At 33.9% G+C, this 22,428-nt stretch overlaps 3 protein-coding genes across 3 annotated transcripts; 1 reads left to right on the top strand and 2 right to left on the bottom strand.

Moving 5' to 3' along the window:
* Positions 1-476: 476 nt before the first annotated feature.
* On the bottom strand, positions 477-4,142 carry LOC114739057 (uncharacterized). Its single transcript, XM_028927128.1, has 5 exons — positions 4,087-4,142; positions 3,593-3,855; positions 3,328-3,433; positions 1,552-1,695; positions 477-982 (listed from the first exon to the last, which is right to left on the bottom strand). The coding sequence occupies exons 2-5, from the start codon at positions 3,847-3,849 to the stop codon at positions 728-730; spliced, it is 762 nt and encodes a 253-aa protein (XP_028782961.1). The 5' UTR covers positions 3,850-3,855; positions 4,087-4,142; the 3' UTR covers positions 477-727.
* A 303-nt stretch (positions 4,143-4,445) lies between these two features.
* Positions 4,446-10,070, top strand: LOC114739054 (enhanced ethylene response protein 5). The gene is made up of 13 exons (XM_028927124.1): positions 4,446-4,613; positions 4,728-4,864; positions 4,992-5,085; positions 5,209-5,298; positions 6,034-6,099; positions 6,307-6,396; positions 6,473-6,529; positions 6,879-6,940; positions 8,303-8,390; positions 9,102-9,178; positions 9,254-9,328; positions 9,445-9,550; positions 9,659-10,070. Exons 1-13 carry the CDS (start codon positions 4,446-4,448, stop codon positions 9,788-9,790), a joined length of 1,242 nt encoding a protein of 413 aa, XP_028782957.1. The 3' UTR covers positions 9,791-10,070.
* Positions 10,071-13,572: 3,502 nt separating this feature from the next.
* LOC114739056 (putative GATA transcription factor 22) lies at positions 13,573-15,114 on the bottom strand. Its single transcript, XM_028927127.1, has 3 exons — positions 14,883-15,114; positions 14,473-14,766; positions 13,573-14,274 (listed from the first exon to the last, which is right to left on the bottom strand). The coding sequence occupies exons 1-3, from the start codon at positions 15,042-15,044 to the stop codon at positions 13,960-13,962; spliced, it is 771 nt and encodes a 256-aa protein (XP_028782960.1). The 5' UTR covers positions 15,045-15,114; the 3' UTR covers positions 13,573-13,959.
* Positions 15,115-22,428: the final 7,314 nt, after the last annotated feature.

The raw sequence follows: 22,428 nt of genomic DNA, 5'->3' as shown, positions 1-22,428 counted from the left end.
TTTTTATATTGAACCTTTTTACATGGAATTTATGCTCCGTAAGGTGAGCATATCCAACATTCTCTATTTAGAAATAAAATGCAGACCATTATACAAGAGTAATAAATTTACATGAATACTTGTCAAAAAAAAAATTTACATTATAGCAGCATAGAGATCATCTTATTGGCTGGCCCAAAAAAAAATAAAGATAATTTTTCTTGACACGAATCGTTCATTCTTTTGCGAGCCGGAAGAGAAAAAACCACACTAATTCCAATTTGGCCAGTGCACCCACGAGAATGGGTAAACCTCTACCAGTCACACCAACTTAAATTAATTATAAATCAGTTATAAATCATGCGCGACCAAATTAATAATCTTTTCACTTTACAGCTATAAGAACACAGTCATAAATTTTTAAAATTGAAAAATATGCAAAGCCAAAACCATGAGAAAATAAATATATACCTCATACGTGTTCACAAAGTAACTCATGAAATAAGCTTTTGATATTTTACTATCAAAAAGCAACTAAATACCTCTATTCTCACCAATAAAATAAAAATCACAAACGACAACATCCTTGGAAATAAAAAAATAAAAGAATTCCTCTAGTACTTTCTGTGCATAAAGAGCACGAGGCGGATGTTGTTTGCTCAATCCAAAAGGAAATAGGAAGAAATGCATTTGGTAGGCCTCCATCTCTGGGAAAATATTAATCAATGAAGGGCTCTTTGTCCCACAACTAAGCTGCATTATTATTTGCACTCTCTGCAAGCAGGTCATCATCATATGAAACAGGTATCCTCAATCTATCATGGACAGAGATGCGTTTCTCTTCGGATGCAGATGGCTCATTTTGATTTTGTACTGGGGATGCAACAACAGTGTCATCTGAAACATTGGTTTCAGCCCCTTTAGCAAATGAAAATGTCACTTCTGGAGAATCCTCTTTCTTTTGCCCGGAGGGTCGCTCCGCAAATGGCCGTCTGAATTGCTTCTGCATGATTGCACAAACTTGTTAAGCAATACGAACTACTCATCATTACTTGGTCAAATTAGCATACAAGCTTAAATTAAGATAATGCATAGGCTTGGTTATTCATCATGGAACTTATAAACTTTTAAGCTAAACCACAGGCATAACAAATCAAATGTTGTATATAATATTCTAGATGGCAGAGGTTGCCCTGACCAATTCACTAATCTTAGTGAAACAAAACATTTTTTTTTTAAAAAAAATACTGATTATGCACCAGTGTAATCAGCAAATTTTTACCCAGTCTTCATTTTCACCTCGGAATCCAATATGCATATATACACACACAGACATATACATATACATAGACATATACATATACATATACATATGTTGCCATAAGCAAGCTTCATTGCTGAGAGATAACTCAGTTCTACTTATCCTCATCATATGAGAGGAGCACTAATCACATTTTTCCTTATCCCTTCCCCCTTTTGAAGTCCACACCTATAAAAACCTTCCCTGCATAAATTACGAGGGGAATCTAGAAACCAAACAGTTTGTCAGCATTAGAAAAATTACTCACACACCTCAAAGTCCTTTGCTTTTTTCATTATCTCCTTATAAGCTTTTGGTTCTCGAGTTTTAATGATATTCCACAATATACCACCACCATTTCGGAAGCGGCTACCATCAGCAGTCATCTGCCCTCCGCAAGTTTGGATAGCATCAACCTGAAGCTTGAACATGTTATCATACAAGTTTGGAGAGTATCAAATTGGACATACAAAAAGAACCAGAACCAACAACAAAAGCTTTTGAGATGTCTTTGACAACAATGACGACAGCAAAAAAAGCCATCATCAACATGCAAGCAGAGCATGGTACATAATGTAGCTGATTACCCGACCCTTCTTTGGTATATCAAGCTTCCAAGGGCCATAAAATTTGTACAAGCAAAAAATTATAATTAAAAATTACACAAGAAAAGAACGTAAGAAATTCATAAAACAGATATCTTGTCATCAGTGAAGGGACAATAAGATGGCATTCAATGTTATCCACCTTTGGCTTGAACATCAGTGGCTGGCTACGTTAGGTAAGCAAACATCACTTAGTTTATAGCCAGCATGTTCAATTCTTCAAGTGAAAACAGCTTTTACATGTGCACTGTCACCGACAAAATGAAGTAAAGAATGAATCTCAACCTTCACAATTAACAAATGATGAAGTGGTTCAGCCAGGAACCTCAGATCTCAAGCATAGATGTAGAAGGGGGCAAACAAGCTTCTGGAAGAAAAAATCTGCAAGGTTAGGGACACAAAATTGTGCATCAGAAATTATGAAAGGTTGAGTGGTTCAATAGAAGAGTGGATGAGCACCATCAGCTCTAGGCTTGTCCAAATCAGGTAGGACCTAATTTCTCACCTTTCCTTAGGAAAAGCAGGTTAACTACATCTGCTCCCGGGACAAAACATGCGCCCATTGAGAGAGAGAAAGAACCAGAAGAAATAAAAAAACTAATTGTGACAGAACTTTTTTTTATTAAAAAAAAAATGGAAAGCACATTTTAAATGAGGACTAATAGAAGATCCAGTGAGTGAAGTTGAAGAGCATCCAGATAGCAGCGATAGGACCACACAACAAAACCCAGCAACTTTTGTGAGGGCAGATCTACGGTTGTAGAAACAATACTCTATGATGTTCAAGTGGTAGATAATTAGATATAAAATGAACCAGAAAATTAAAAAGATAGTGTTTATAACTGTGCATGCTGCAGACACTGTTACATCAAGGATCAAAGTTTTGCATTTGTGCGTGTCTTAACGGAACAAAGTTGTTACAGCAAACTTATAGTAGCCAATCAAGCCCCAAAAAACATAAGCCTCCATAAAACTATAAGGACATAAAACTATTTAGAATTAAGAAATCGGTGATTCGTAAGAAAAACGGAGAAGGATTGGACAATTAAGACAAGACACTTAGTTACATCAACATTTTAGTAATTGGTTACCAAAATCAACGTCAAAAGTAAGACTTCCAATTTTTGGTAAATAAAGGGAAATTAAGACCACCGGGGGACCCCAGGAACATAACATCATCAAGTAGACAGATAGCATCAGAAGCAAAGCCTCTCCAACCTTTTGACTACATTTAGCACAGTGGTGCTTCTTATTAGAGCCTCGAAATGTATTGTTCTGTACATGGTTCTTTAGGCCTTTTTTTTTTTTTTTTTTTGGTTTCAACTTCCAACTTCAAAATTCGCATTATGTTCCACAGAAAGCCCTACTTTGTCAGGCAAATTGATTAAGGAAATAACCTTTCAATATGAAACCAAATTAATAGAAAATAAAAGGTTCTAATACCTCTTTGATGAGGTCGCTTAATGCTGCGACCCCAAGGCAACCTACAGCTGTGTATACCATGTATGACTTCTTCTCTTTCAACCGCCGACAAGTATCTAACACAAACCTGAAAAGAACATAATTCATTAGAATTCAATACTACGGGTGCAACCTTCCTGTATGAACAACTTTTTTGGCATTGAGGTATAACCAATGATTTTATTTTCAATTGACTCCGTAATCCAAGGTAAACTTAAAAAGTGGCTTCCTATTCAGAAGAGGGTACCTGTTTACGTCGATGGATCCTGAACCCTTCCTCTTCTTCTTATTCTTGTTCTTATTAGCTCTACGCTTGCGATTCTTACTCTGGGATTCTTTATTTGCTCTATTGATATCTCCACTACTGTCTTGCCCCATATCAGTCTTTGAATCATGGTCCAACAGCTCTCCTTCTTCAACATCGAGCATCTCAACATCGTCATCAACATTGTCAAACCTCTCCTCCTCGTCAATGATATCTAAAACGTTATATTCACCCTCCATAGCAAACTGCTCCAGCAGAAAGAAAGAAGGGTTTATGCCAATAAATAGAGGGAGCAAAACAAAACCAAAAACGACCATCTACATACAATATTTCGAGAACTACAAAGAAATAAGCTCAAACATCAACCACGAAAGATGAGACAAAGGAAAGAAAGAAGAGGGAAAAGAAGTCGACGTCGTCATATTTATAACATGTGGCTGAGCGAATTGAATAAAACACTATAAACTTTTGCATACCACGTTAAACGGCGAAGAAACAGAAGCTACGCCTCCGAAAGGACCCTTAACCTCGCTGCTCACTCACCTGCTCTCGTCTCCAGATGGTTCTCTCAGCACGGCAATGGCTTCCACTCTATATGACGAGCGCGTAAAGAGAGACGCAGCAACAGTTGCCTTTTTGGAGGTTTTGGGCCATTGGGCCTATATAGGCAAGCCCGAAATCCTGAGGCGCAATGGAAGCTCGAAACGATGTCGTTTACGAAGTCCAACGAGAATAATGGGAATCGGAAAATAGCCATAATACAGTAACGCACCGATCGAAGTTGGTCTGAAACTAATCGAAATTTGAATAGAGTGGAAGAAACAAGCAGGCAGCCATGGCTTACATGAGCATGGGGGAAGCACACAGGAGGATAACGGAATATCTCAATCGCTTCTGCGACTCCATTGCTTCTCAAGACGGAGCTTCCCTGAAGTCTCTCTTCTCTCTCTCCTCTAACTCCCCCTTCCTTCTCTCTGTAGCTGACGCCCTCAATCTCTTCCAGGTTTCTCTTTATACATCTCTCTCACCCCCTTTCTTTTCGCTTGTGAATTTAGCTTATCCATGGATGTTCCAAAGGGATTATTAATCTATTGGACGTGTTTGGGTATCTGTTTAGGATGCTAATAGGTTGATCAAGCAGTCCGAGAAGTATTATCAGTACGGAGAAATCCTTGTTCCTGTTTTCCGCTCCTTGCAAAGTTATAAGCAGGGCAATTTGGTTGAATCTTATCAATCATTTGAAAAATCTTCCAAGTATTTCTACTCCCCCTCCCTTTTCTGCATTCCTTTTTCCTGAGTTTAAACATATATGTAGTATTTATCTTTTTAAAAACAAAGAGATCCTAGCGTTGATATGGTTGTTGTAATGGCTGGAATTCAGTGCTTTCATCCAGGAATTTCGCAATTGGGAATCCGCGTGGGCCTTGGAAGCGTTGTACGCCATTGTTTACGAAATTAGGGTTCTTGCGGAGAGGGTATGATATGAAATGCCCTTTTATGATTCTGAAAGATTCACTCATGGGTTTCTCAGACTTTAAGTTCATATACTTTAGTTTAGATAACGGGTCAAGATTTTTATTGTTGTTTCCTTTTCTTAGGCTGACAAAGAACTGGCTTCAAATGGGAAATCTCCCGAGAAATTGAAAGGAGCTGGTTCATTCCTTATGAAAGTTTTTGGTGTACTTGCGGTATGTTTCCTATTGCGGATGTAGATGCTTAGTTGTCTAGTCCATTCATTACTTAAAAGATTTTCTCCTGTAATTTTTTGTCGTTGATACTTATTTTGTTGGCATAAATAACATATTGTTACTTGAAATCCAATTTTACCTTTAGGTTTTGTATTTAATTTGATCTATTTAATGGCTGATACTTTGAGTTTTCAAAACCAAACTATGATTGTGAGCTCATTATTCTCTGTCTGAAAATTAAGGGTGACGCTACTTATTGCTGCGATCTTTATAAATTTACATCACGTGTTACGCGGTCTACATGTTAACCTTTATTTTCAGTCATTTTAATTGTTGATCCTTTTAGTTTTTTGAACCCAACAATGACTGCAGGCATGATATTCCCCTCTTTGGAAAAATTAACAATGGTGCTACTTATTTCTGCCATTTTATGACTTAACACTACATAATGTGAAATGCCTTCTAAATCTTAAAATTCTCCTGTCTCGGGTAGCAGATTAGCCTTGCGCTTAATTAATCCTTTTGGTTAGCCATCTCGTAAGAAATATTTAGTGTTTCCCAGGTCATGGCCTAACACTTCTTCCCATTTAGAATTAACTTCGTGCAACATATTCTTCTACCCGTCACATCGGCAAAACAAGAAGAAAATACTTCTATCTGCGCCAAGGCACTTGCGTGGAGTTTGATATTTAGAGCAGCTCTGCTTACTCTTTCATGGTTTTTCTTGTATTCCAGGGGAAAGGACAAAAGCGTGTTGGAGCATTATATGTAACTTGTCAATTATTCAAGATTTACTTTAAGGTAAAATTTATGGTACATTTTACTTCAATATTAGTCATTGATGGTTCTTGAAAGTCAGTTGACACCAGTCTGAACTTAACTTGGGGACCACCTGAGCTTATGAAATTTGTGACATATTCACTGGATTCAAGTAAGGGTGGGGTTAGGACTGGAATGATGTCTGTTATTGAAGTTAATACTGATATATTTATTATTGCTGCTTTACAGCTTGGTACAGTTCACCTGTGCCGCAGTGTAATACGAAGCATTGAAACTGCACGCATATTTGACTTCGAAGAATTTCCTAGAAATGACAAGGTTAGTGTTGGAACTTGGAATCCAATTAATATATGTTTGTATTTTCAAATATGCTTACCATAATGGTTGGCTTCAGGTCACTTACATGTACTATACTGGTCGCCTGGAAGTTTTCAATGAAAATTTCCTTGCTGTAAGTACTTTTAATTTCTTCTCAATCATTATGAGCTACTTGCATGTTGAGTTTGATGCGTCACCTGCTTGCTAGATTTATAATATTTCAGTATATTTTTACTTTACAATGGTATGCCTATCTCTAAGCAATACTATTTTTAACAGAATGGTATATAATACCATTGTTGTGAGCTCACTTGAATCAATGTATTGCTTAACTTTTATTAATTTATCTCATGAATGTTTCATCTGCATTTTCAACTGAATCTTACTTTAGCTAATATTATGTGGTAGTAACCAGTAAGAGCTAAAGATTTACTTCAATTTTTTAAGGTCTTTATTTATGTTTTGCACAAACAACTTGACAGGCTGATCATAAATTGTCGTATGCCTTGAAGCATTGCAACCCTCAGAGTGAAGCCAATATCAGGTTTGGTCCAGGTGTGCTAACTGTGTATATGGCATTTGCATGAGGGTGATTTTTAGTGGTTAAATTACAATGTACTTTGCTTGCAATAATGCATCCATGTGACAGTAAATATGCATATTTGGTGTGTACTAGCTTTTAAAATATGATCGTTGATGGTACATTTAATATATATTGGTCTTCTTTTTTTTATTTATGCTAACTTTTTCAGCCCAATAGAACAAAATTATTAGTTGGATAATTAGATTAGTGAACCTTTTGGAAGGTAAATGGCTATTAATTAAAGTGTCTAAACTGGTCTGGAAGGGGATCATCTTATAGAGCTTGCAATGGGATAGATGCGTCTAAAGCGTGTCCCTTAACTCTTGGAATCAGCCTTTTGTGGAACCACATTGTATTCCATCTCCTAGCTTTTACTCTGTTAGAGATTAGGTGGACTATGTAAAACTGAAGGACTCTACTACATTGATTGTCTTATATTCTCATGCATAAAAAGACAGTGTTTTGAGAAAGGCATGTACAGGTATCTGTGTGTACAAAAATTTTGCGAAATAGCAGTGCTCGATATGTAACAGTTCTTTTACCTCCCGAAATACGGATTAGATTGTGTGCACTGAACGTTTTTTCTTTTTGGGTTTTAATCATACTCAGAATTGGATGCATTTGCAACCCTGAAATCCTTCAGCTTGAACATTTTGGCCTGCAACTTCAAATTGTGACTAATTTTTTTGGGTACATCAGAAAGATATGAACCCTTGATCACTATTTATACGTCACCCCGTCCCAGTCCTTTGCCACCTGAGCCAGCCCGAGGTAGCAAGTTGTGGCTAATGTATGGCTGGCAGTTAATTATTTATGTTAAATATATGGGGTTAAATAATATTTATCTAGGATGTCTTACTATGATATGTATAGATACAGATTTTACATGATATGTTTCAAGCTATTTTTCAATTTTTTCTTCAATATTACAATTTATGAACTGGAAATATACTTGCCAGTTTGCAATTCGATTTGACTACTATGTCCAACACCACTTAGTTTGCACCTTATTTGCTTGACTATTTATCACCATTGGTTTAATAAAATTAAATGATGATTAATAATGATTGTTAATCGCGAAATGTTGGATGATTAATAATAATAGTTAATCATTATGATTGATTATTGAGATGCGTCTGACTCTGTTTTATTTGAATTTTTTTTTTTTTTTAGCGGATAATATGATGATAACTGCTTTGTCTAGATGGCCTTGGTGCATCAAAGTCTTTTGGATACCTTGACAGTTGTTTTACTGAATCATTACATTTCCACTGTTCCAAATTGTGTCTCATATTTCTTTCTTTTATTTTTCTTTGAACATAGGATGATTCTTAAGTATCTAATTCCCGTGAAGCTTTCAATCGGCATATTACCTAGAGATTGGCTTTTGGAGAAGTACAACCTACCTGAGGTATGTTTGGCCTAGTGAGAATTCCTTTTTATCTTGTGTTTGTTGGTGTGAAAGTAAAGTTCATCGGCCAACGCAGGTGATGTGCGTGATTGGTGGGCTAAATTAGGGTACCAAAACCAAATTAAAATCCTTTATGGCTGATGTAGGTACCTGAATGGGATAGGAAATCTTACCCTGGGAGCTAGCTATTGAGATGAGAAACAAATCCACTTAAATAACCCATTGAGTATTTCATGGTACTCAATGTGGGACTTATGTCCCATACTACCAAGTCTCGTTATTCATGCTCATAAGCCATGCTTACAAACTACCCCCATCCCCTTTAATGATGGACCTGAAGCACTAACACCCCCTAACAGACCCTTAACTCTCCTTTATTACTATAATTACATAACATTAGCTTCCGATGTAAAGGTAACATCCCAATGTCTCCAATCTACGAAACTTCATTCAACCTCCTGCAAGTTAGAACTCTCCATGGGTGCCTAAATGGGATGGAGTATCCTACCCCAAAAGCTAGCTATTAAGATGGAAGAACCAAATCATTTAAATACTGCATTAGGCATCTCATATTACTCATTGTGGGTCTTAATATCCCATGATACCAAGGATGCATCAGTGGACCCCATACATTGGTTGAAATGCATAGTATTAGCAAATTTATGTCTTCCAAGTGTGTTAATACAATTGCTCCTTTTAACTTTGGGACAGTACAGCAACATTGTACAAGCTTTAAGGAAGGGTGATCTTCGACTTCTTCGGCATGCCCTTCAAGATCATGAGGACCGGTAAAATTACTCATCAAATGAGTTATTCCAAGATTCATCTTGCAGAGTAAAATCAATATTTATTTATTTTTGCAGGTTCTTGAGGTCAGGTGTATATCTTGTTCTAGAGAAGTTAGAACTTCAAGTTTACCAGAGATTGATGAAGAAAATGTAAGTTTCCAATATCACTTTGCACCCTCCCATGTTTGTTGCGGTTGATAAATGAATCGATCGCTCCTTAAGTTGATGAACAACTAATTTCTTGTTATCCCATGACAACACGGCAGTTACATTATTCAGAAGCAAAGGGACCCAAACAAAGCTCATCAGGTGAAGTTGGAGGTTATTGTGAAAGCATTGAGGTGGCTTGAAATGGACATGGATGTGGATGAGGTAATTTTCATATTTCTTCTGCTTTTATTCTCCAACTTAGAGGTTATTACCTATCTAAGGAGAAGTAAAGAAGGTGGTATTGTGGTTTCCGATTGCTGTGATTTGCAGGTGGAGTGTATTATGGCCATATTGATATATAAGAACCTTATGAAAGGCTACTTCGCTCACAAGAGTAAAGTGGTTGTTTTGAGCAAGCAAGACCCTTTCCCTAAATTAAATGGAAAGCCAGTCAATTCATAGTGAAGAGATGATCCTTGGCTTTTCACAGAAATCCAGAGGGCTGAGGAAGGAGGTGGTTATGCGGCCATGTTTTGCGTTGTGTTCAACGATCGGGAATATACTCAAATGTGTTCCGGTGTACTACTTATTATAGCGGTGTGTCGGTTTGTCAAATCGTGCTATATTCTCTTTGAACTTCATCCTTTCTAGACGATGCTAATTTCCACGAATTAAATCGTGGTTTTTGTACCCAGCACACGAGTATAGTCTTATCCTAATTATTTGTATTTGTTACCCCTGTCACTTGTCTATTTATCCGGAAGCTCAAAGCCCTATTCCTTCCAATGGACGAAAACAAATATCCTTCTGATTTCTAATGTATGACCTAATTGAGAAATTAAAGTTGGTTTTATATATAAAATTTATTTCACATGTTTACTAATTTTTTTCAAATTAACCCTACTAATATTCCTCAATAATAATTAAATAGGAGAGGAAAAAAGGAAATTAAAGAAGATGTTTAAGATGTTTTAAAACAAAATATCATGTTAGCTAATTTAACTAACACTTTTAATATATTCAGATTAGCTAATAACTTAGCTAATTAAGTGTTATATTCAGGATTAGGGGAGTACTAGCTATTAAACTTGTCTAAGCTGTAGTTTACAGCTCGGCAAAGATTGTTTTGGAACGAGAATTAGAAATACATAAAAATCATAGTGTGTAGACATATGGAAAAATTGATTTCAACTAAAAGGAGTAACATAAAACAAAGTGAAAATGTAAATTAAGTAAAGTTAATGAACACTTTATAATTATTTTTTTTGGCCAAAGAACACTTTATAATTTAAAAATATTTTTTAATTCTTTTCTCTCTTGTTCCATGCTTTTTCTTTTTTTTTTGTCTCGCATGCGTCTCCCTCGCTCTCTTCTTTCATTTGCTTGCTGCTTCTAATCATCCCCATGAGGGCATGAGGCATTGTTTCATTCCGAAGACACTCTCAACCCAAGATAGCAAATTAAAGAAGACAAATTTTCCGTTTTATATTTAAATTACATTCCATCTCTCTCAGAGAATTGGCGCTTTTGACTGGTTTTTCAGCAGAGGACGTTATCAAGGAAAAACGAAAAAGTAGAGGAGGATACAACAAAGGAACAAAAGAGTATTGCTGACAAGAATTGGTCTTTTTGGTGAGAAGTCAACTTATAACCTACAAGATCGTGAGTTTGAATTCCATTACCGATGTGAGGATTTTGTTGATAGACGATCTATAAGTAACTCTATGACTCTAAATCTAAAGACATGTCCTGGTCTTGATAAGCCTTTATTATCTAACTCACTTAAAAAATTTTGTGTCAAGGCAAAAACATATTATTGCCGACTGCAAATAATAATAATCTTCTTTAATAACGTATCATATATACATTAAAAAAGCAAAGAAGAGAAAAATAAAGAAAAAGTTACATGACCAGAGGCACACCATTGCGAGCAGCTATTCTTCATCCTTTGAACAGAGTACAATCTTAAATTACATATTGAACGCCTTCCCAAACACAGTATTAGATTATATGTAAATCCTCACAGTTCAGTTGATACATATGTGTGTTTATTCTTTGTCTTTCAAAGTAGAAATCAGCTTTTGGCGTCAAATAAGTGTGTTGCTGTGAAACAAGTTGCCAAATTCTCCAGAGGGGTTGTCCCACAAAAAAGCTGTACAGGATCGCGAATTGGCGATAAGTATTATATCTCATTATTTTACCAAAGCGAATCATCACTGTCATGATTGAGCAGAAGCGCTCTCGTTTACGTCCATCTGAAAAGCTAAGCTAAAAAGGTACAACCCTTGTTGCTTTCCCCTCTGATCTCTGAGCTTCTCTCTCTCCCTACCTAGCCTCAGACAAGGCAACAACCACTGATTTATGCATTGCGCTTCAGTGGATTTCAGTACTGTAGCTAGGATTGTGTTTTTTATAGACTACAAACAAATTCTTATAATTAGAAACGGAAGTAGTAATATAACAATGAGTAACCCCTTGTTAATTAGAAATACATGTGCACATCAACTTTAACTGATGATAACGGTATACGCATATACATGCACCTTGAATGAGGAATGACACAATCTGACCGTAATATGAAATTGATTTGAGTATTGTTTGGCTAAAGTATACATTTGGTTTTTTAATTTTGTACAATGTTTCAATTTAATCCCTTAACTTTAAAAATCATACATTTGATCCTTTAACCCTAAAATCATTAGGCTTTAATGATGATTTTTTCATAACAATCATGGATTTTTTGAAAATTAAATTTAATATGTTAGCATTTGAGAATGTTTTATCAATATTTAAGATCTTGATGTCATCATTTTTTTAAAAAAAATTTAGGGTTAAAGGACTAAAAATATACTTTTTAAAGTTAAGGGACCAAATTAAAACTTTATATAAAGTTAAAAAACCAAATATATATTTTAACCGTATTGTCTTGTGTTTTGTGTATGTACATGCATGTCAGACAGTAGCAAATAGTTTATTAATATAATTATATGCAGATAGCTTAAGGTTTAGCGGAGAATTCATTGAGGTCAAAAGAGAGGGAGAGAGAGGAGATCAATTCAATAAACGCAAATAAAAGTGTAAGTATAGTACAATTTGACAAATAAGGAAAAGAAAAAAAGAAAAAAGAGGGAGCGTAGAGAGATCAGAAAAAGTAATATTGATCACTTTCTTCGGAAGACTTTGTTGGACGTGGGTCCTCTTTCTTCTACATAAAGAAAGGCTCAATATTTGAAACTAAGGGAGTGTTTAGATAAAAACCAAACCATGGTTTCAGAAGTGTTTTTACGGATTACGAAGTAAATATGTGGAGGAGGTTACCTTGTTTTGTGGAAAAGTGCTTCTAAAACCACGGTTTTAGAGCACCCAAACAGAGCCTAAATAGGTGTCTAATTAATTATTAAGACAGAGAAGGGTCCGATTATAGAGTTTGAGGATGATGTCTTGTTTAAGAGAAAAGTATAGATATTTGAGAGCAGAGAAGTGTATTATTTAAGGAAAGATTGTTGGGATATCAAGTAGGAGTGTACTTGGCTTGACATTGGAAGATGTTCCACGTCGAATAGAGTTACCTTATGCTAGACAAGAGATCGATAAGTATGTACTACCTCCTCCGGTCTTTAATATAAAATCTTGTTTGACTTTTATTTTGATCTTAAATATAAGACCCCAATACATCTTTTCTCTAATATTTATACATTTTTTTCTGAGGTAGTCCTTCTAATAATGATAGTTCTAGCCAACACACTAGATTAACAATGATATTTTAGGAAAAACAACACATATTTATTATAAATAAATAACTTAACTTATTTCCTTAATCTCATCAAATTAGTCAACTAACTCTTATAATTAGGACCGGAAGGAGTATATAATTGAAAAAAGACTTTATATATTTAATGTGTCTTAAGATTTTGAATTAAGATATGAGTAGTGCCCAAAATTTAGCTTGTTGTGTCTCAAATTTTATACTTCTCCGGTTTTTAATATAAGACATATTTAACTAATTTAATTAGATTAAGAAAGTTAGATAAGTTGGTTAATTATAAGAAATATGACATGTTTTTCCTAAAAGACTATAATCATCTTTCTTAATATCCTCCCTTCCTTACTTACTTGACTATGGTTGAAGGAGTATTCATAGGGATAATGTAGGAAAAATTGATAGTATGATAATTATGTATTATACTTAGAATCAAAATTAACTTAATACTTAGGATCTATTAAGGACGGGAGGAGTAGACTTCATCAAAATAAAGAGAAAATACATTATCGAAAAGGCCTGCCTAGACACCATCAGTTTTATTGAATTCAACAATATAAAGAAAAAATACGTTGTCAAAAAGACATAGATACCATCTGTTTTTTCTTGTTCATGAGTTAAAGTACGGCAGTATGGTACGCTGCTCACAGCATCACCCACCACAACTTTATTGTCCTCTCTTATCTCTTCCCCCTAATTCCACTTCCTGTATATATAATTTCACCGCATCCTCTACTGGGAGCTCCCAAAAAATAGAGACCGCAAACACTCACATAACAACATACTTAATGATTGTAATAATCCCACCAATAAGACAAAACAAGGAAAAAAAAGACAATGATGAGAAAATAATTCAGCATAGCGAGAAACCTTATCCACGAACAAGACCACAAGATAAAGCCATGAGCAGAATAGCAGCTTCCTTCTCGTCCTGAGGGAATAGAACTTGTTGCGCAGACAAGCTCTTGCTCAACCTCGTAGCAAAATCCTCCAAAACAGGCTTCTTTCTACCTCCACATGCCTTCACTACTCCAAGCTTTCGCTTCTTCTTCTTCTTCTTCTTCAACAGTGGCTTCTTCTCCTGTTTCTTCTGTACCTTGTTTTCCCTCACCGGAGCAGAAGCCGCCGCCGCCGCCATGGCACGCCTCGCCTTCCTTTGCCGAATTCCACACGCGTTGCAAAGTGACTGTTAAGCCAAAATGATTGCTCAGTGTAGCATATATATATATATATATTTAGCCCATATCCCGCATATGTAATTAATTAGTTAAATTCACTTTGTATTTCCAAGTCTATGAATTAGGGATACTAAAGCCTGTGAAGTCGTTTACAAAGTACAAGAGAAGATGTTTAATTTGAAAGATCAGAAGAAGAAGATGTGTACCTTAGGGCCTGTTGGTCCGCTCCTCCAGAGAGGGGTCTTAGTGGTCTGGCAATCAGCACAAACCCTAACACCGATATGAGACGTTTGATCCGAGGAACAAGCTCTATTGCACATGTTATTATGGTCAGTTGATGAGGATAATGATGATGATGATAAGGGCTTCTGATGATGATGATGATCTTCAAACCTCTGCTTACTTTGTTCCCGAACCATCATTCTCATCTTTGAAGGCTTCCACTTGCTTGATCCTTCCTTAACTTGATCATTCTTATCCTCTTTCTTCCACTGGTCTGCCTGATGAACATCACAACACGACAGTGATCGATCAATAAGGCAAATCAACAAAGAGGAGCAAATAATAATAACAATAACAACTAAGAGATATATATATACATATATATAATGCTCACATCTGGGATCATATCCTGGTGATAAGAAGTTTGCAAGCGATTCAGTGACTGATCATGATGGGGGTCATCAGGAGGATAAGAAGATGAAGAAGAGGGTTGAATATGGCTTTGATGAGACATGGAAGAAGACACAGCTGGTGAACAGCGATAAGTTGGTATCATATATATGGATGCACACGCATAAACACACACTGACAGAGATCAGAGAGAGGGAGGGAGGGAGGGAGGGAAGAGAGAGAGAATCACGCGAAGAAATGACAAAGGCAGAAAGGAAGGGACAGAGTTAAAAGGACAAACAATAACTGAATGCAGTGTAAGGAATTGACCCCATTCGTTATGACTCTGACAAAACCCTATCTCCTCATTTAAACACTTTTCACTTATATGCATGCTTCATCATCAATCTCCCCTTCATTGAAGTACTTCCATTTGCTCCCAAAAATCAATTTTGATTTTGTCACATATATGTATAGCATTCAAAATCTGACTTGTAAATGAAGGAGTGCGTACCAATCATGGGATTTTTTAAACCAAACAAACTACACAAAAGAGTATCACTTAGGAATAATTTGAAAGTATCTCTTCAAAAATGTTGTTTAAGCTATATGAGACATATATTCTAAACATCTAACTTTGATACGTTATTAAGACCCAACTCACTTTTTAAAAACAAATTATCGAGGATCCCAACTACATGGAAACTGCTTTTTCTCTAACATGTCGGCTTAGTTTATAAAAACGCGGGAACTAGCTTCTTACTAATTGACCATATAAATAATGATGATGATGATGACGACGACAACGACGACAGTGACAAAATCAACAATTAATAATAATAAGAGGAATAAGAACAAAACAATAATTACGATAACGAGGTAAGCTACGTCTGAGGGGTTTCGTGCACTCCTCTGGACAGAGTAACTAATAGAGACTCCTGAGATATTATGTAATTACATTAATCCTCTGCTACAGCCTACAGAATTACTCCAAAATTATGTCCCCTTTTTAAACTCGGGCCATCATTTGATTGCATCTTAATATAGCTATATATATAAAAACTAAAATTAATTAGAGTAAAGCCCCATTTTTTCAATTTTAAAATGAAACACCACTTTTTTAAAATATTTACTTTATAATAGTTTTTAGGGCATTTATTTTTTAATAGGAAAAAATTGAAAAAATTAAAAAAAAAAAAACTCAACGACAAACTAATAAATATACAAGTTTTTGGCTCCGGTGAACAGAGAAAGGAATAAGCCCACAACAAAAATAGAAGTTGGATGAGACCATGAGATCCATTTGAAAGGACGAGGTGGTTTTTCTTTTCAGTTAACCAAGGCTTGTTGGGCCCTGGTGAAGCCCAGTTAAGCTTGTACTCACCGGCCTAGGCCCAACTTTATTTTAAATTCTTCTGTTAGCCCCTGCTTTCGTTCCCCTGTTCTGTTCGTTTTTGTGGATCGACTCTGTCATCTTCCTGTGGCCCATCAAAAATGATTATGATCTTTGCTTTATTTAAAAAAAAAAGTAACAGTGAGATTAGCTTTTCAAACTTCATGTAAAAACAGAACCATATATATTAATTCTGCAATAATGCCAGCTGTTAAATACTTAAATAAACAAGTAATGATATGTTTCTACCGAAATCTTGGTTTTAATTATTTATAGTGTGCATTAAGGCACAAATTAAATCAGCATTTGGGAGCATTCCTCAACACAAGGGGTTGGAATTAAAAATAAATGAGAAACTAATTATTAATTATCTGCATAATATGGATTGGTCAACACTTTGTACACTGAGCTTTTGATGAATATTTGGTTGATTGATATAAGCTGTGCTTGTGGATAAAGATGATAAAGGCGTGCCATGTAAGCATGTATCTATATCTACATGTTATTGTCTGCCTAATCCATTCAAGACGGATAACGCATATATATATATATATATATATATATATCCATCAAATAAATATGTTATGAACAACGTGTTTGGTATCACTATTAATTGCTTGTTTGAAAGCAACGTTATCGGCCATCAGCTTACTTTAAAATAATTAAAAAAAATCAATCACAATTTAATATTCATTCAAGTATTCAATAATTGGTAACTTGCCATGGTTTCATTCAAATGGAAATTATTAATTAATTGTAACTTCAACTTTTTGGTTTTGTGAAAGAGTGTGTGTGTAAATAAATTATTTATTCTGGGCTTTCTAATAGTAGGTAACATTCAACCTTTTTTTTTTTTTTTTAAGTTATGGGAGGAAGTGGGAATTGTGAGAGAGAAAGAGATCGTGAGGTGAAACTAAAATGACAACGTAAGTAATACATATGTTGTGGTTGGATGGTTTAGTTGTACTTGTTGTTCTGTTATTTGTATAACAGCAACAACCATGGAAAGCGCCTCAACTAACTCAGTGTGGTTCCTTATCATTTCACAGTCACTTTTCTTCATTGCCTCATTCCTATCACTCAAGCAAAGTACAAACCCATCACTCACCAAATCATAATTCCAGCCAATTGCATATATAAACCAATAAATATAATCCAATAGCTTCTCGGATCTGTTTTGATGCTCATATATTCTTGGATATGTGGAGACCTTGCAACAGAAAAAGGTGGGTGTTACTTCTCATTTTTATGATTGCCTCGGGTCATAAAAGGCAGAAGTTAAGTAATTTATTTATATTAAAAAAATTAGTTTAGTTAGTTGTTATTTATGAAAAATGTGTATTGATTTTTTAAAGTTTTTTTTTTAATCATTTCCATGTAACATCACTCTTATGATGGAAAGACCTCCTTAATCAATAGAGAAACTTAGGGGGGGAATTCAAATTTGTGAGACAAAAAAGTATGTTAAAACTTTACATTTAAAATCAAAACAGGCTCCTATACTGTTTCTCATTTATAATTGAAGGAAGTATCATCTCTATTTTTTTTATTTTATACAATTTAAATATACCAAAGTAATAAACAAACATGTCAATGTCAAGCTCAAATTTAGGACCTTGTCTAAATGTAACGAGTGGTGCTGAACATTGAAAATGTCGTCTATGTTTTAAAACTTTAGTGCAATTCACCAAAAAAATCAAAGCTTATAATCTTCTTGATGGAAAAATCATACGTGAGAATTATTTTTCATATTGTAGACTTGGTAATACTTAAGTTTAGACTGGTTTGATCGGTAAGGTAATATCAAATGTCTATATAACTGTCAAAAAAGAGGAAAAATTATTGTAGTCTCACATAAGTAATTAAGTACCAAGTAGGTGAACAATATGGTAATGACAAAGATTTGATATAGGAAATGACAACTTGTCAAAACTTTCGAATGGTTATGTTATTTATGTGGGAGTACATAATAATTTTTTTCTGGAAAAAAAACATTAAATATGAATCATGTTCATTTTGTACTGCAATAATCATTCAGACATTTTTCTCTGATAACTATCACGCATTTCTTAATAACTACCACATTTCTTCATAATCACTTCACATATGTAGGTTGTGTCTTTCAGATTGTTGGGTTTATTTTGGTGAATTTAGGAATTAATTATAACTAATTAGTAGTCCCCCTAACAGACAAAACTTGCTTCCACACTGAATTTGTTTGTCAATTTGTTATACATCCATAATGCTCCAAAAGTTTTCATTTCTAATATAATTAAGTTATTGTTTTAGCGACCTAATCTTTACACGTAGTTGCTTTTTTAAAAGGTTTAAACCTTTGAAAAAGGGGCCAGAACAAACTTCAACAAACTCGTGAACTAGATAATTGTTTGTTTTGATTTGTCTGATATTATTGTTTAAAGTGGTCGACTAGTTAGCTCACAATTATGACCAAAATATTGGCTCCCTGCTTTCCCCTGCCACTTTCAAAGTTCAAGCTTAATTATGAAGCCATCATTCAAATCTAAGGGCTGCTTCACCAAAATTTTAATTTTAAATAAACAAGTAAAATAGAAACTTTTTTTCCTTTAAGTGGTAAAGAAAAATCACTTCCAGGTCCACCTATAATATAAATATTGAGATACCCAAAGGCCTAACATCTTTTTAAAAAAATTTTAGCTGAACTTTTTAAAGTTAAAAATAAAAAACTCTAAGTCGTATTAATTATTGAAATTTTTGTGGCACGAGTCATACCTAATTAGGGACTTGTTAATCAACATAGGATTAGAAGTGATGTTCCAACAAATATTCCCTTTGTTTCTCAAAGTTTTAAACATATTTATTTCATCTAAAAATATCATTAAGTTGTTGGAGTAATCTTTTTATTAATTAGAAACTGTTAAAAAATTAATACCAAATTTGAAAGCTAGATAGGGTTGACATGCATACATCAAGGCATGATCCTGGCTATATAGTGCTATATATATTGATTCCACTTATCTTATTCGTACTTTTTTTTAATTATTCGTTTGGACGGTGATACATATCAATTAGTCTTTTTTTTGTTGTTGCCCAAAATATCTTCTCACCTGGATGGTAAGAGACTAATCTTTCGAGATACTGTCAAAGTATCCTCCCACCTAAACGGTAAGAGACTAATCTTTCAGAGTACTGTCAGACACTGTAGTGGGGACTCCTTTCAATAATATTTTTCTTTATACACACTGTCCCAAGGATCAAACCTAAGATATAATGCTTAAGATATTCAAATCCCTTCCACTTGGACCAATACTTGTTGATTCAATTAGTCTTATATTCAAACACATAAGTTTGCATTTAAATATTATTGCAAGTTAGTGGGAGGGGTATGGTGTATAAACATATACTCCTCCGGTCCTTATTATAAGACCCAATTTGACTTTTTATTTGGTCCTAATTATAAGACCCAATCCATTTTGTCTCTTATATTTATGCATTTTTTTTCCAAAATAATCCTTCTAATAATGATAGTTTTAACCAATATACTTAATTAGCAAGGATATTTTAGGAATGACAACACTTATTTATTATAAATAACCAACTTAACTTACTTCCTTAATCTCCTCAAATAAGTCAATTGGGTCTTATAATTAGGACCGGAGGAGTATATTTATATATATATGGATCTAACTAATTATAGAAAATGTAAATATGGGAATAATATGTATAATATTGAAATGAACAGGTTACCAGCCAAAAGGCATAAGTGGATCATAAGCACTTAATACATAAAAATTAGGGTTAATATAATCTTTCATCCCTTAAGTTTACTCTTATTTTGATTTTAATCTTTTCAATTTCAAATCATAAGTTTTAGTCCTTCAATGGCAAAATAATCCAAATTTTTATTCAATTATAGGAACAAAAATTTTAAATGAAAAGAAATTTGAAAGACCAAAACTTATAATTCAAAACTTGAAGTACTAAAATTAAAATGAAAACAAATTTAAAAAACTAAAAAATTATATTACCCTAAAAATTATGTAAATTATATAAAGAGGTGGTTAGCCACCACGGCACGTGGTCCCATCGGAGTAGTTCACTGTTATGAACGAGAGAGTACGCTGCCTATTAACTTAAAGTAATTGTTATTATAACCTATTAATTTAATTTGTCGGTGTGGCCATCAATGATGAGTCTGGTCAAATATACACAAGCCAAATGTCATGTACAATTATAGGTTTCAACAAAAAATGAAAGGCCATGCAATACCATTATCATCATTTTTGAATTTGAAGGGAAAATAATGGCCTCTTGGTATGTTTTTCTAACCATTTGTTGTGGACTTTTAGGTTGTGTGTGTGTATGTGAGAGAAAGGATGAATAATAATGTAAAGCTGAACAATTTGGTCATGGTGGTTGGGGGCTGTGTTGAATCTAAGCTCACAACACCTACCAAAATATGTCGAGTACTCCTGAGTACTTCATTGAAAATGAGAAGAAAAATAGTTAAGTTATTATTTTTTTTATTTAAAATGGAATAAAAGTTTCATTTTATCCATATTTAAATGAAAAATTTTTTTACTTTGTATTGCGCACTCTCTCAGAGTACAATGACTTTAAATGAGCTGGGAAGATATAACAAAAAAAAAAGCTTAATATCTAGGCTGATTATTTAACATGTAGAATCATCAATTTTTTCTTCTAGAAATTTCTCTATAATAAAAGCTAGACAGGGTAGTTCTTAAATATATATATATATATATATATTACTTTTCTAGCGCTCACAACTTTATTCATAAGTGAAAAAAACTAAATGCAACACTATTTGGTCTTGGAATGACTAGATTTTTTTAAAACAAAGTTACAAATCTGAATATTATAAAGAAAAAATTTTAAAAAATAAGTATTGAATTTCAAAATTTTAAATCAGTATTAATACTACACTAGTAAAGAAAATGATTACATTCAAAAAGCAAAAAACAACATATTTTTATAGTAATTCCTAATTTGAAATTTTAAAATTAATAGTCATTTTTAGGAGACTTTTCCTATTATAAATAAAAAATCATGTCATAAAAGTTATTTCAAATTAAAATTTTTAACTAATATTTTTAGACAAAAATATTTTAAAACTACCAATTAAGAAATTATGTTTTATTTTGTATTTTGTACCCATTAAAATTTAAAAAAAAAGCATAAAGATTTAAATTTAACCCATTCATATTAAATCCAGACTTTAACAAGTAGCATCTGCTCATATGTGAGTGTACTAGACACTGTGGATGTATTGGAAAGAAATGCAAGAATACTGAAGGTGAAGGTGGTTCAAATTTCTATTTCTCTTAACTAATACCTCATTAAAGTATTGTTATTCCGTCAATGTTCATGTCATTCACGAAACCGCCCCCATCAATAATTTATTCCTTCACCAAATTTAACTAAACTCCATCCACTCCCTTACAAAATATTTTCCTCCAAAAGCTTAAATAATAAATGAATAAAATTAATGCATTCAGTCAAAAAACAGAATCTGGCCGCATTGAACTACTATATTGTTTTTTTTCCCCCTGGTAATAAACAATATCTGCAGCTCTATTATTTTGCAAATTAATTTTGCTTAGTTAAATTAATTAATAAAATTTGAAGGGTTTAAATAGGGAGACAGCGAAGCTGGGTGGCAGGCAGCTTCAGCCGACCCAATCCATGAAAGCAACGTTATAATTATTATTAATGACATCAGATTAGTTGACTGCTATTGTCAACATCTTTACTAGCTCTTTACTTTGCAAAAATGTTTTTCCAAAGAATTATTTTTAAATTCTACTGTCACTCTATAATAATTTAAAATTTGTAGAACTTGTTTAATGATTTATCTTAAGCGCGTTTCATTTTCATTAAATTGGCAAAATCTAGTATATAGCTTTGATCCTCTGACAGATGACTTCTACGTTTTTTTCCTCCATCGTTGATTACTTTCTTTTTCTGAAAGAGATTGTTTCATTTTTCAACACATAATAAATTGATTTTGACTATTTCCTACTAAATATACAGTTATTCTGAAAAATTTTAAAAAGAACAAAAACAGGAAAGTGTATATGGATATTTTTAAAACATTTTTTTGATTTTAATAGAATAATATCTTGCATCAAATATGAGAAGCTATGAATTTCACATGGTA

This window comes from Neltuma alba, unplaced genomic scaffold (assembly GCF_004799145.2).
Source record: "Neltuma alba isolate B1F8T4 unplaced genomic scaffold, ASM479914v2 tig00013752_pilon, whole genome shotgun sequence".
NCBI lineage: Eukaryota > Viridiplantae > Streptophyta > Magnoliopsida > Fabales > Fabaceae > Neltuma > Neltuma alba.
The sequence above is the reverse complement of the archived record's forward strand: the minus strand, read 5'-3'. Positions and strand labels throughout refer to the sequence as shown.

What these genes read in the sequence shown, in the direction of transcription:
- LOC114739057 (XM_028927128.1), bottom strand. Translation starts at nt 3,849, where the DNA reads ATGGAGGGTGAATATAACGTTTTAGATATCATTGACGAGGAGGAGAGG. An exon ending in TAAGCGACCTCATCAAAGAG is followed by an intron (nt 1,696 to 3,327) that starts GTATTAGAACCT and finishes TTCAAGCTTCAG; the next exon opens with GTTGATGCTATCCAAACTTG. An exon ending in AAAAAGCAAAGGACTTTGAG is followed by an intron (nt 983 to 1,551) that starts GTGTGTGAGTAA and finishes GCAATCATGCAG; the next exon opens with AAGCAATTCAGACGGCCATT.
- LOC114739054 (XM_028927124.1), top strand. Translation starts at nt 4,446, where the DNA reads ATGGCTTACATGAGCATGGGGGAAGCACACAGGAGGATAACGGAATAT. An exon ending in TCATTTGAAAAATCTTCCAA is followed by an intron (nt 4,865 to 4,991) that starts GTATTTCTACTC and finishes GCTGGAATTCAG; the next exon opens with TGCTTTCATCCAGGAATTTC. An exon ending in TATTCAAGATTTACTTTAAG is followed by an intron (nt 6,100 to 6,306) that starts GTAAAATTTATG and finishes GCTGCTTTACAG; the next exon opens with CTTGGTACAGTTCACCTGTG.
- LOC114739056 (XM_028927127.1), bottom strand. Translation starts at nt 15,044, where the DNA reads ATGATACCAACTTATCGCTGTTCACCAGCTGTGTCTTCTTCCATGTCT. An exon ending in ACCAGGATATGATCCCAGAT is followed by an intron (nt 14,767 to 14,882) that starts GTGAGCATTATA and finishes GATGTTCATCAG; the next exon opens with GCAGACCAGTGGAAGAAAGA. An exon ending in GCGGACCAACAGGCCCTAAG is followed by an intron (nt 14,275 to 14,472) that starts GTACACATCTTC and finishes TTGGCTTAACAG; the next exon opens with TCACTTTGCAACGCGTGTGG.